Below are 14,634 nucleotides of genomic sequence, written 5' to 3'. Positions count from 1 at the left end.
CTAAAATAAGAGAGACTTAGACCAGGCATAATGGCTCACACCTGTAATCCCAGCACTTTGGGAGGCCAAGGTGGAAGGATCTCTTGAAGACAGGAGTTAGAGATGAGCCTGGGCAACAAAGTGAGACCCCATCTCCAAAAAAAATTATATTAAATTAAATAATAAAATTAGCTGAGCATGGTGGTACATGCCTGTTGTCTCAGCTACTTGGGAGGCTGAGACGGGAGGATCACTTGAACCCAGCAGTTTGAGGCTGCAGTGAGCCATGATTGCACCACTGCACTCCAGCCTGGGTGACAGAGCTAGCCAGTCTCTAAAAAAAATTAAGAGAGATTTAAGCAGCATGACAACGAAATGAAGCAAATGCAATGTGTGAAACCTGTCTTGGCTCATAGATTAGCATCTTCAGCAGATACTATATTTTCAGTATGTCCTCAAATGCAAATGTCCATGAAAACGAAATCATAATAGAAAAGGAAACTTTTATTAACTTTTCAAACCATGGTACTTATAGCATTTCCTTGTACTCTACTCACCTCCACTTAGCAGCTTCATGACAAGCCACAGCTCATCTTTTACCACAAAAGACGTGTAGTAAGATACAATATTAGGATGATGGCATTGACTCATGGCTTGAATTTCTTTCTACAAAGAAGAGAAAACATAATAATTCACTATATGCAAGCCTAAAACAAATGTTGTGAGTTAGCAAATCCAGATTTTGAAATCTCAAGATTTTGTCACACCTTTCTGGGATCTCCAAGACTCTGATTTCTTCAAGAATGGTTAAACCAATAAAACCACTTTGTCTCCCTCAGTCCATTCTGATTCAACTTCTTCCTCCACTCATTACACTAGTAATCTTTCAAACCAGAAACATTCTATTTAACACACCCTGGCACAACACTCCAGGAGGCCTCCTTTGGGACATGTATTTTTGCTTCAAGGTGCCCTTGAAGAACCATCTTGGGAAATCTGGTTTTATAGCTATAAAGGATATTAACTAATAAACAGGTTTTTTTTTATAGTTTGTGTAGGGATTTTTTTTTTCTTTGCAAAATATTACTTCATTCTGTTTTTGTGAAATGATTAACAATTCTCAAACTAAAGAGAAACAAAATGAAATAGGACAATGTCAAAAACTAAATCCAGAGTAGAAATCTGAGCCAAAAGTCTAAGCTTACTGTATCTCAGCTTATGATTTTAAATTAGATTTGGTATGACAAAATGCCTTATAAAGGGCTGTGTGATGAGGGCTCTGTTTACCTGCTTCTTTTAACTCTGGACATTTAACCCAACCCTATTGTGCCTCAGTCTCAAATACACTTCCCCTATCATCTCTGCCTAGCTAACTCCATTCTTCCTTCTGATCTCAGTCTAGACAGAATTTCCTCCCAGCTTCCCGGATTTAGTTAGATGCTCCTTCTCTTAGCTTCCAAGCACCCTGTATATCTCCTCCCATCATGGTACATAAAATACTGGATAGTACATTGTGTGCTTATCTGTCTGTCTCTCCCTTCTAGGCTGAGAGCTCCATGAAGGCAAGTACTTAAAAGCAGATTCTCAATCACTCTGAAACTTATCTGACCATACTATAATTGCGTATTTCTTTTCACATCCCCCACAAAACTGTAAGCTCAGTGAGAACTAAAACTGTTCTTAGCACATATCATTATGCCTGGCACACAGTACACCTTTAATAAATATTTGTTGAATGAATGAAATACTACAGCACTTTATATGGCCTTTCACCTATTAATGTACCTGCCCTATGCCCTTGGGATTTGTTCAGTAAGATCAATTGTGTGAAAGTCATTCATAATCCCTGATTCATGAGGAGTACTCAATAAATGCTAACTTTCAATTTCTCATCTTCTTTACTTGAATGCAACTTCCTTTATGGCAAGGATCTTGTCATATATATCTTGCAACCCCAAAGTCACCAGCACAGTCTTCTGTACTAAAAGCTAAGTAAATATGAAAGAAAAGGAAGAAAGAACTTGATAGCACCTTGCTATCAACAAAGTTATACAGAATTTCAAGGATAAGTTAAGTACGAATAAGAGGAAACAGATAAGAGAGCATACAGGTACCAAATGAGTAGTAAAGATGTTAAATGTTGCAAGATGATTCTGCTGAGAAAGAGCATAAAGGAAAAAAAGATAAATGTTAAAAGAATCTATAGGAAAGAACCATTAAGGTAGGCAAGTGTGAACAAAAAAAGCCTTTACAGAAGAGGTGGGAACCAGGTTTAATTCTATAGGATGGGAGAAATAACAGTACAAGATGGTAGGCACATATGATTTTCATAAATGATGAAATACGTAAGACATCCAATGAGTAAATGTGTCTAGGATAAGTTCATGTTTTCATCAGATATTTACAATACTAAGTGCCTACTATAATACCTAGTATGTGCCAAGTATAGTGCTAGGTACTCGATCACCATGGGGAGTCCTCATGAAACTTACAGTTTGGTAAAGAAGTTAGACAAATACTACTTTACAATACAGACTAATAAACAGCTTGACAGGGCAAGAACTAGACACTACATGATTTCATTGGAGAGGCACATTAAAAAATAGGAGTCATAACATGGAAGGCTTGGAAGTTTCCTACATTAACACTCCAACAGGAAAGGAAGTAGAAACCTAATAATTCCATGGTTTTTAAGATTTTTGATTGTTTAATTACCTAGGACTAGATCATAAAGGACCTTGAAAGTATATTAAAAAATTAGGCTTCATCCTAACAGCAATGGAAAGATATCAAAGGTTTAACTATATTATACATTTTCATAAATCACCCTTGGATGCCACATAGAAAATCAACGAAGAAGACAAGACTAGAGACAAGGCTTCTGTTTAGGTTGTTGCCACCACGTGAGTGAGAGATGACAGAGAAATGATAAACAGCTAATTTATCAGTTCTGATTACTGTACTACAGTTATATTAATATCTATAAGTACATATAAGAGGAAACAGATAAGAGAGCATACAGGTACCAAATGAGTAGTAAAGATGTTAAATGTTGCAAGATGATTCTGCTGAGAAAGAGCATAAAGGAAAAAAAGATAAATGTTGAAAGAATCAATAGGAAAGAACCATTAAGGAAGGCAAGTGTGAAAAAAAAAGGGCAAGTTGGGTGGATAGCATAAGGAAACTCTGTACTACTTTTGCAATTCTTCTGTAAGTTTTAAGTTATCTCAAAATAAAAGGTCAAAAAATTAGTGGCAGTATGAATGAAAAGGGAAGAGTCAAGAGATAATAATAGAGAGGTACAAACAATAGGATTTGGTGACTAACTGATAGGGAAGGTGAAGGAAAGAAAAATCACATGACAGAGTGACAATACAAAGAGTTAGGGTCAAATTGTGGAAGGTCTTAAATGTTAAGCTAAGGGTTTTGAGCTTTAATCTGGAAAGGGGAGTACTACAAAGGGTTTTCTAGCAGGAGACTATCAAAAAAACACAAAATTCAAAGATGAAAAGGGGCTTAAATATTCTTTTTCTTGCTTCTATTCCTTTAAAGGGGAAGGGGAAATCTTCTTGTACCTTAACTACCAGTAGAGTTATCCTTTCCTCCTTTCAAAAAGAAAAATAAATACATAAATGATTCACAAGAGTGGTATATGAATACTGACTTAAATGACCCAGCAGCTTCCTCAACCGCCTAGAAGTGAATTCCTGGGCAGGTACAGTGGCTCACCCCTGTAATCCCAGTACTTTGGGAGGCTGAAGTAGGAAGATCCCTTAAGCCCAGGAGTTTGAGAACAGCCTGGGCAACAGAGTGAGACTCTGTCTCTATTTAAAAAATAAATTAATAAAATAAATAAATAAAGTGAATTCTACCCCTTCTAATGAAACTGCTTTCTTGAAAATCTCTTATTGTCTGCTAGAGCCAGATTTTTTGTTTGAACTATACAGTCCTCCACCTCAAGCTTTCTGAAGCCTTTTTTTTCTTAATGGTAACTTTTTATTCCTTCCTGAAATTTACTCACCATCATTTCTACCATTACTTTCTGGTTTTCTAATTCCCTAAATGTAGTCAGTTTTCCTCCATTTCACACACCCAAATAAAGTTAATTTATTCATTCATTCATACACGATAAACAAAATAAAGTCTCTGCCTTAACTGAGTGCTCATTCTAGTACTAATGTATTTTCCATCCAGGAAATCTGTGTTTTCCTTTCCATTACCACCATCACTGCCTGAATTTAGAGTCTCGATATCTCTGTATAGCCCAGTGTACCTCAAACTATGTGTTATAATTTATATGGGTCATGAAATAAATTTAGTGGATTGTATTTTAAAAAGATGAATAAATAGGATAGAAAATGAGAGTACATTCTATATAATATGAAAATGTTGGCCGGGCGTGGTGGCTCAAGCCTGTAATCCCAGCACTTTGGGAGGCTGAGGCGGGCGGATCACGAGGTCAGGAGATCGAGACCATCCTGGCTAACACGGTGAAACCCCGTCTCTACTAAAAAATACAAAAAAAACTAGCCGGGCGAGGTCGGAGCTTGCAGTGAGCCGAGATCCGGCCACCGCACTCCAGCCTGGGCGACAGAGCGAGACTCCATCGCAAAAAAAAAAAAAAGAAAATGTTTCAGTTATAATATTTATGAATATATATCTTTAAATACCAGGTAATGATAAAATATATCTTTCTTAGTGAGGGTCTTATTTTCAAAGTTTTACAAAGTTGTTGGTCTAGACTACAGCAAAGCCTACGAACTAGTCTCTTTGCCACTGATCTCTTACTCCTTTGCAATTCACTTTGCCAAATATTACAGAATTAATCTACTGGGATGGCTATGACAAAAAAGATGAACAATAGCAAGTATTGGTGAGGATACAGAGAAACTGAAACCCTCATACATTGCTGGTGAGAATGTAAAATGGTACATCTACTTTGGAAAATAGCTTGGCAATTTTTCAAAAAGTTAAACACAGAGTTACCATATTACCCAGCAATTCTACTCTTAGGTATACATCCAAGATAATAAAACTAAAATGTACACATGAAGACTTGCACAAAGATGTTCACCACGACATTACTGATAAAAGCCAAGAAGTAGAAACAGCCCAAATGCCCAACAACTGATGAAAGGACAAACAATATGTGGTATATCTATATAATGGACTGTTATTCACTAATAAGAAAGGAAAAAAGAACTGATACATGCTACAATATGAATGAACTTTGGAAACATGCTAAATGAAAGCCAGACACAAAAGGCTACACATTGTATGAACCTATTTATATGAAATGTCCAGAATAGGCAAATCTATGCAGACAGACAGTAGATCAGTTATTGCCTAGGAATGAGGGGAGGAAAGAATAAAGAATGAGTGGTCATGGGTATGGAGTTTCTTTTTGGGGTGATAGTGGTGATGGTTGCACAACTTTGCGAATATACTAAAAACCATAGCATTATACATTTTTAAATGGTAATTTATGATACATGAATTTTATATCAATAAGGTTATTATGTTTTAAAAAGTATTATAAAACTAAACTTCCTAAAACTCGGTTCTAATGAAGTCATTTTCCTTTAAAAAAAAAAAAAAAAAACTTCAAAGACATTTGCCTCTATTTCTGCAGCTATCAACATTTCCTATCAAATATAATCCTAATTCTTTTTACCTATTATTTCTTCTTTATGGTCTCTAGGCTGTCTACTATTCTTTCCTGATTTTAAACCCCTGCCAGGCAGAGTTGCCATCTATGCCTGTTTAAAGTCTACACAGCCCTGGTGGCCCAGGCCACAAACATTTCCACAAAGCCCTCCATTTTCACAATTAGAAGCTCTCTTCCTCCCCTTTCTTTCACACTGCTTTTTTTTTTTTTTTGGAGACAGGGCCTCACTCTGTGTCACCCAGGCTGGAGTGCAGTGCCATGAACATGACTCACTGCAGCATTGACATCCTAGGCTCAAGCAATCTTCCCACCTTAGCCTCCTAAGTAGCTGTGGTAACAGGCGCATACCACTACGCCCAGCTAATTTTTTTATTTCCCATTCTAGAGACGAGGTCTCACCATGTTACCCAGGATAATCTCGAACTCCTAGCCTGAAGTGATCCTCCTGCCTCAGCCGCCCAAAGTGCTGGGATTACAGGCGTGAGCAACCATCCCCAGCAGTAGGTTCTTAAATATTGGATTTTATTTTAAATTTTGTATTATATAAGTTTTGTGCCATTTCTTGTTTGTTTTCTGAGAGTCTTACTCTGTCACCCAAGCTGGAGTGCAGTGGCACAATCTTGGCCCACCATAACCTCCGCCTCCCAGGGTTCAAGCAATTCTCCCGCCTCAGCCTCTTGTGTAGCTGGGACTACAAGCGCGTGCCACCACGTCTGGCTAATTTCTGCATTTTTAGTAAAGACGGGGTTTTACCATGTTGGCCAGGCTGGTCTCAAACTCGACCTCAGGTGATCCGCCTGCCTCTGCCTCCCAAAGTGCTGGGATTACAGGTATGAGCTACCATGCCTGGCCCTCTTTCAAATTACTTTATACCTCCCCGAGACATTTGTCACACTCTGCCTTGGTATGACAGGCAAGAACCTTAACTCTTTAACTAGATGTGAAACACCTGATAGAAGGAACATTTTAAGCCTCTTGATGTTCCCCACAGATGTCCAATGACTTTAGTCCTAGCATCTGTCAGACAAGAAAAATATTTCAAAATACTACAATGTGTCTTTCTTAGAGAAAAGCATAGGAGTACAATCTCTGGAAAAAAATAAATGCAGTAAGATTTGATAGCTGATTTTCCCATCACACTTAGCAAAGGTCATCAGATAGAAAATACATGACAAGAGAAAGAAGCAATACACTGACCCCTCACTAGTAATTGTCATACATGATACACACCTGTTAGCCCAGTTTACATCAGTACTCTTTGGAGAACCCAAAGAGTGTTGCATTATAATAAAGATGGCTTTGAAAATAAATTTTAATATTACATCAAAAGTTTAGTACACTGATCTCATAGACTTTTTTTTAAGAAAACTGAAGGATTTCACATCTCTCAGGAATAGAGCCCCTGGCACTCAGATATCAGTATCCTGTAGAACAGGTCCTGGTATCACAAACAAATCAGGTATTCTCTGCATTCCTGATGTTTCTTCAGTATGTAGTGAGATCTTACCTGCTTACTTCCCAAGTATCTTAAACTTGCTTTACTAAAATGTACTTTCCCCCCCTTTACTTATTTGCCAAGTATTAATATATGCAAACTATATTTGCAACACAAAGCTTATTGAAACATGAGCAAAATGTACACATATCTAATCAATTTTCTTTTTAATAAAATATAACAAATTCGCATGTCTTGAAAAGGCCCTAATGTAAGAACAAAAATATTGCTTTCAAGAATGTCAAATGATATTTAAAAGGAAATGTCCAGCCAGGCACAGTGGCTCATGCCTGTAATCCCAGCACTTTGGGAGGCTGAGGCAGGTGAATCACCTGAGGTCAGGAGTTCAAGACCAGCCTGGCCAACATGATGAAACCCCGTCTCTACTAAAAATTGAAAAATTAGCTGGGTGTGGTGTTGTGCACCTGTAATCCCAGCTACTCGAGAGGCTGAGGTAGAAGAATTGCTTGAACCTGGGAGGCAGAGGTCGCAGTGAGCCAATATCATGCCACTGCATTCCAGCCTGGGAGACAGAGCGAGACTCCATCTCAAAAAAAACAAAAAACAAAAAAAAGAAAAGAAGTGTTCTTCCTACTTTTGAACTAAGATTATAATCATTTTATTAGTACTATACTAAGTAGACAATAATAGACTTAAGTCAGAAAGACCTGATTTTTAATCCAGACTCTGTCACTTATTATATGATTTACTTCCTTCATCTATAAAACAGAGCTACTACTTAGCTCATGGAGATGTGTGTGAGGTTAAAGCACACTGAAGTGCCTAGCACTGAAAGATGTTTGCTATTATCATCAAGTGAACTTAAGTTATTTAAACTTTGAGCCTCAGCTTAATCATGAAGCAGTAAATAATAAGACTTTCACTTTACTCTATCCTTATCGATTAAATAACTGGCAAATTATAGGTTTTCATACTGGACTTCTCAAGTTCTAGTCTTAATATGTAGGTTAAAATTTTTGTTTTTCTTTAACAGAATTAGTTTGCAGTTTATCAACTTCTTTTATCATCACTGCAGTTCAAGTGTCCAAATGGTGCTCTAAAGTATTATGGTATGTATCAATCCAAGATCTTCAAATAAGATTTTCAAATAAGATTTCAATCAGCATTTCCTTCCAAGAAAGCGTTCTCTCACCAAAGATGGCTCAAGATCATTCCAGCAACCCACTCCTTCAGGTCCTGCTCTTACATTACCAATTGCTAAAGAAATACATTTGTCTTGTCCATCTCACATATAATTATATATTATGCTATACATAATTCCATTACCTCTTTTTCTTTAATTCCAATTATTCCCTAATGCTCAGTACAGACACCACCAGAAATAAAATACAATTTGGGAGAGCAAAAAAAACTTCTGGATGGGCAGGTCATTCCAGTCCTAATACCTGATCTTTCTAGCACTAGCTGTACATGCTCTTAAAGAAATTACTTAATAAAATAACAATATTAGTTCATATTTGTATGGCAGTTTAGAGTTTTCAAATACTGTATCATTTGAGCCTCAAGAAAAAGCTCATAAGGCCAGGCGCGGTGGCTCAAGCCTGTAATCCCAGCACTTTGGGAGGCCGAGACGGGTGGATCACGAGGTCAGGAGATCGAGACCATCCTGGTCTAGACGATGAAACCCCGTCTCTACTAAAAATACAAAAAAAAACTAGCCGGGCGAGGTGGCGGGCGCCTGTAGTCCCAGCTACTCGGGAGGCTGAGGCAGGAGAATGGCGTAAACCCGGGAGGCGGAGCTTGCAGTGAGCTGAGATCTGGCCACTGCACTCCAGTCCGGGCGACAGAGCAAGACTCCACCTCAAAAAAAAAAAAAAAAAAGCTCATAAGGTATCCAAAGCAAGCATTATTATTTTTGTTAAGCCAAAGAAACTGAAAATTTTGAAACAATAATAAGTAATTTTAAAAACTAGTTTCCCTTGCTGAGCACTGACTATATACTTAAAACTATTCTGGGTATCACAATGCATAAAAGAAGTACAATACAATCCCTGTATGGTTACATTCCAATGTCACAGAACATCTTACAGCTATTGCTTGGAACTTCCTTTTCTTCTTCCTTTCCCTAGCCTTTGAAGAGACTAATGCTGCTTGGGGGTTGTTCTATATCTTATATCAACTATCAGAATAAAAGTTTAAAAGGCTAGAGCGTTTTAAAGGATATTCCTTTTGACCCAGGAATCACAATTCCATGGTATTATTTTAAGGGAACACAGAAGTAAGCACTGTTTGTAACAATAAAAAACAGGAAACAAGATAATTAGCAAATATCAGAGAACAGTTAATACACTGTGGTCTGTTCAACAGAATACTATACACATATTGTAAATGATACTGATCCATATTTACAGACACAGAAGCAGTTCTATGATAAATGATTAAATGAAAAGAGCAAGCATCTGATTACATTATCATAAAAATACAAATATATTCAAATGTTCACTCTGAAAGGTTATATATTAAATGTTAATCTCAGAGTAAGAATATTGTAACTTTTTTCTTTCTACTTATCCAGACTTTATAAATTTTACAATGAATATTATTTATTAATGAAGAAATCATAAACCTTTTTTTCAAAAAGAAATAAATCAAAAACTTCAAGTTATTTCCCATTGTAATGTGAATATATACAAGTATATCTCTCCACTTCAGAAGTATGAGATGTGCATACCAGGAGTTCATCCATGCTAGTTTGACATTTCTCAAGGTTTATCCGTTTGATTGCCACTTTCTCCTTTTTAGGGGCACAATAAGCTGCTTGGACCACAGCAGTTGCTCCACTCCCTAAAAACAAATACATAAAAGAGTAAATAAGTAGATGAATGTATAAGAATATGACATTTCTAATTCCCATACAATTTAAACAAGAGTAATCCTTACCTTGTTCCTACAGTGCCTAAAAGATACAGAAAAACACTCTAAAGAGTGTCAGTTAAAACAAAAGCCTCAACCATTTCATACATATTGCCAATAAATACCAGTGCAAAAAAAATGTCAAAACTGCTAGTATTCCAGTTCCAGGATACAATGGCATAGGCTCACATTTCCTCACTCTTCCCCTCCAAATACAACTAAATAGCCTAAAAATAATTCAACAATCAAAAGAGGACTCTGAAAGGTAGAAAGAGAGAGGCAGACTAGTTAGGGATCTCAAGACTTCAAGAAAACACCACAGTAAGTTCACTGGGTTTTCCCTTTGTCTCCCAGATATCCCAGTCTAGACACAAGAGAGGCTTGTAAACTGGAATGAACACTACGAATGGATGGATCAGGCAGATAAAGACAAATAAATAAATGAGAAAACTCTGCTGTCTCTGGCCAACAGTCTATGAAAGGGGCAGCTCAGCAGAGACCTAGTGGAGAGATACATTTTCCAGTCCCCACCCAGGACAGTGGTGAACCCAATCCACCCCAATATCAGCAGGGTCTCCACACTATGCTTCAAACAGTAGCAGGCCAGATTCACCACAGTGCCAGTCAGGTGTCTGCCCCACACACGTGGCAATGTCAAGCCAATCTGCCCTTAGCAGCAGCAGAGCCAGGGCCCCACATCCACAGGTCAGTCCAGGCAGCTGCAGAGATAGAACGGAAGTTCTAGCGGTGCCAAAAGAATAAAACAGAAAAAAATAGCATTGCAAGAGATCTGAAAACTGAATTACCATAGGATTACAGCTCACAAAAATAGGACAGGAGCTACACACTAAACTTAAATAGGGTAACTGCCTATTAAAAGAGAAGAATAAAAGAGGATCAAGAGTCTCAGCCAGGTGCGGTGGCATGCACCTGTAATCCTAGCTAATCAGGAGGCTGAGGCAAGAGGATCATCTAAGGCCAGGAGTTAGAGACCAGCCTGGGAACATAGCAAGACCCTTTCTCATTAAAGAAAAACAAAACAAAAGAAGTCTCCTAACATAATAACCTAAATGCCCAAAGTACAATTAAAAAAAAAAAAAAATGACGTGTCATACCAAGAACCAGGAAAAGCACACTTGAATGAGAAAAGAAAAAAGACGACCATACGATCATACTGATGCCAACACCAAGATAAATCAGATGTTGGAATTATCTGACAAGAATTTTAAAGCAGCCATCATAAAGGTGCTTCTACAAACAACTACAAAATCTTTTGAAATAGGCCGGGCGCAGTGGCTCACGCCTGTAATCCCAGCACTTTGGGAGGCCAGGGTGGGCGGATCACGAGGTCAGGAGATCGAGACCATCCTGGCCAACATGGGTAAAACCTCATCTCTACTAAAAATACAAAAATTAGCTGGGCGTGGTGGTGCACACTTATAGTCCTAGCTACTTGGGAGGTTGAGGTGGGAGATCACTTGAGCCTGGGAGGCAGAGGTTGCTGTGAACCAAGAACAGGCCACTGTACTCCAGCCTGGGAGACACATGATACTCTGTCTCAAAAAAAAAAAAAAGTTGGAGTTATACAGACATGAGCCAGGGAGCAAATACTGACATATGCTTAAAAACACTGTTTTCATTATGAAAACATACTAAGTGACGCCAGGCACAAAAATCCATATATAGTATGATTTCAATTATATGAAATACCAAGATTATAAAAATCCATTGAAGCAGAAAGTAGATCAGTGGTCACCAGGGTCTGGAGGGAAGGAGAAATGGGGAGTACAGCTAATGGGTACAGTTGACCCATGAACAATGTGAATTTGAACTGCATGAGTCCACTTACATAAAGATTTTTTCCAGCCAGTAACAGTGTTTCACGCCTATAATCCCAGCACTTCAGGAGGCTAAGGCTGGCGGATCACTTGAAACCGGAGTTCGAGACCAGGCTGGCCAACATGGCAGAACCCTGTCTTTACTAAAAATACAAAAATTAGGCTGGGCGCAGTGGCATGCCTGTAATCCCAACACTTTGGGAAGCCGAGGTGGGCAGATCATAGTGGGTCAGGAGATCAACACCATCTGGCCAACATAGTGAAAACCTGTCTCTACTAAAAATACAAAAATTAGCCAGGCATGGTGGCACACGCCTGTAGTCCCTGCTACTTGGGAGGGTGAGGCAGGAAAATCACTTGAACCCGGAAGGCTGAGGTTACCATGAGCTGAGATTGCACCACTGCCCTCCAGCCTGGGCAACAGAGCAAAACTCCATTTCAAAAAAGAAGAAGATTATTTCCAATCAAATGCAGATGGAAAATACAGTATTCACAGGATGAGAAACTCATATATGGAGGGCTGACTTTTCACACAATGAGGGTTCTGCAGGACTAACTGCAGGACTTAAGTATGCATGAATTTGGGTATACTTGGGATTCCTGGAACCAGTCACCCACATATACTGAGGGACAACTGTACACTGTTTCTTTTGGAGTTATGAAAACATTCTGGAATTAAAGGTGATGGTTGTACAACTCTGTAAGGATGCTGAATTGTACACTTTAAAAGGGTAAATTTTATGGTGTGTGAATTGTATCTCAATAAAGCTGTTATAGGCCAGAAATAATGGCTCATGCCTGTAATCCTAACACTTTGGGAGGCCAAGGTGAGAAGACTGCTTGAGTTCAGGAATTTGAGACCAGCATGGGCAACATAGCAAGACTCCTCTATGAAAAATTTAAAAATTAGCCAGGCCAGGGGTGGGATGTGAGTCCAGTACTTTGGGAGGCCAAAGTGGATGGATCGCTTGAGCCCAGGAGTTCAAGACCAGCCTGGGCAACACAGTGGGACTCCATCCCTACAAAAATACAAAATTTAGCCAGGCGTGGTGGTGCACATGTGTAGTCCCAGCTACTAGGGAGACTGAGGTAGGAGGATCGCCTGAGCCTGGGAGGTTGAGGCTGCAGCCACTGCACTCCAGCCTGGGTGACAAAGCAGGACCCTGTCTCAAAAAAAAAAAAAAAAAAGCCACGTGTGGTGGTGCACATCTGTAGTCCCACCTAGTCTGGAGCCTAAGGTGGGGAGGATCACTTGAGCCTGGGAGTTTGAGGCTGCAGTGGGCCATAATCACACCACTGCACTCCAGCCTGAATGACAGAGAGAGACTCCATCTCGAAAGTAAAAGAAAATAAAATAAAGCTGTTATTTAAAAACCTTTCAAATGTGCCAACACATTTCTAATACTAATATGCTACAAACATTAAAAATTTAACATGAGGCCGGTGTGGTGGCTCATGCCTACAGACCTAGCACTTTGGGAGGTCAAGGCAGGCAGATCACTTGAGCTCAGGAGTTTGAGACCAGCCTGGGCCATATGGCAAAACTTCATCTCTACAAAAAAAAAAAAAAAAATAGCTGGATATGGTGATGCAGGCCTGTAGTCCCAGCTACTTGGGAGGCTGAAGCAGAAGAATCGCTTGAACCCAGGAGGCAGAGGTTGCAGTGAGCTGAGACTGCCCCACTGCACTCCGCCTGGGTGACAGAGCAAGACTCTGTCTCCAAAATATATATATATATGTATGTGTATATATATGTGTACATATGCGTGTATATATATGATTTACACATATAACTATATAATTCAACAGAGTTTGTGTTTGTTACATTTAAATTCATTTGAAAATCTCTCAATAAAGCCACACAAACACAACCATAGGCAACACCAACATGGATAAATCCAAATCACAGTTCTGACAAACTAAGTAAAAACTCTGCACACAGCTGGGCGCAGTGGCTCACACCTGTAATAACAGCACTTTGGGAGGCCGAGGCGGGCGACTCACTTGAGCCAAGGAGTTTGAAACCAGCCTGGCCAACATGGTGCATCCCCGTCTCTATTAAAACAATACAAAAATTAGCTGGGTGTCGTCGCACACATCTGTACTGCCCGTTAATCAGGAGGCCGAGACACAAGAATTGCTTGAAGCTGGGAGGCGGAGGTTGCAGTGAGCTGAGATTGCACCACTGCCCTCCAGCCTGGGCAACAGAATAAGGCTCTGTCTCAAAAACCAAACAAACAAGTAATGGCACAAAACTCACATAATGAAAAATTTAAAATAAAATTCAATATTTAAGAACACACTTCTGGCGGTGGTGGCTCACATGTATAATCTCAGCACTTTGGGAAGCTGAAGCAGGAGGACCATTTGGGGCCAGGAGTTCGAGACCAGCCTGGGCAACACGGTAAGACCCCGTCTCTAAAATGAAAAATAAAAATATTAGCCGGGTGTGGTGGTGCACACCTGCAGTCCCAGCTACTTGGGAGGCTGAGGTGGAAGATTGCATGGGCCCAGGAGGTCAATGCTGCAGTGAGCCATGTTCGCACCACTACACTCCAGCCTGGGTGACAGAGTGAGACCCTGCCAAAAATAAAAATAAAAAAAGACAGAGAAAGAAAGGAAATAAAAAAGAAAAGAACATATTTAGCATTCAATAACATCATCCCATAGCGTACACAAACAACTTTGACAACAGTTTAGGAACATTAACTTTTACTGGATAAAAAATCATCCAACAGGCTACTATTGAAATAGTTTGCAGTTGATCTGCTTCTTGGCTG

The 14,634-nt window shown here is 39.2% G+C and overlaps 1 protein-coding gene across 3 annotated transcripts in view; it reads right to left on the bottom strand.

Moving 5' to 3' along the window:
- The window catches only part of OXSR1 (oxidative stress responsive kinase 1), a 94,407-nt gene that overhangs the window by 67,491 nt on the left and 12,282 nt on the right, over positions 1 to 14,634 (bottom strand). For all 3 annotated transcript variants that reach the window (XM_033212049.1, XM_033212048.1, XM_033212050.1), the window contains exons 2-3: positions 9,835 to 9,947; positions 537 to 645 (exon numbers count right to left, since the gene is read on the bottom strand). In XM_033212049.1, coding sequence (XP_033067940.1) covers positions 537 to 645; positions 9,835 to 9,947 — 222 coding nt within the window. The remainder of the gene's footprint in view (positions 1 to 536; positions 646 to 9,834; positions 9,948 to 14,634) is intronic.

Source organism: Trachypithecus francoisi, unplaced genomic scaffold, assembly GCF_009764315.1.
Source record: "Trachypithecus francoisi isolate TF-2019V2 unplaced genomic scaffold, Tfra_2.0 Lachesis_group0, whole genome shotgun sequence".
NCBI classification, from domain to species: Eukaryota; Metazoa; Chordata; class Mammalia; order Primates; family Cercopithecidae; genus Trachypithecus; species Trachypithecus francoisi.
This window is presented reverse-complemented; position numbering and strand designations above follow the sequence as displayed.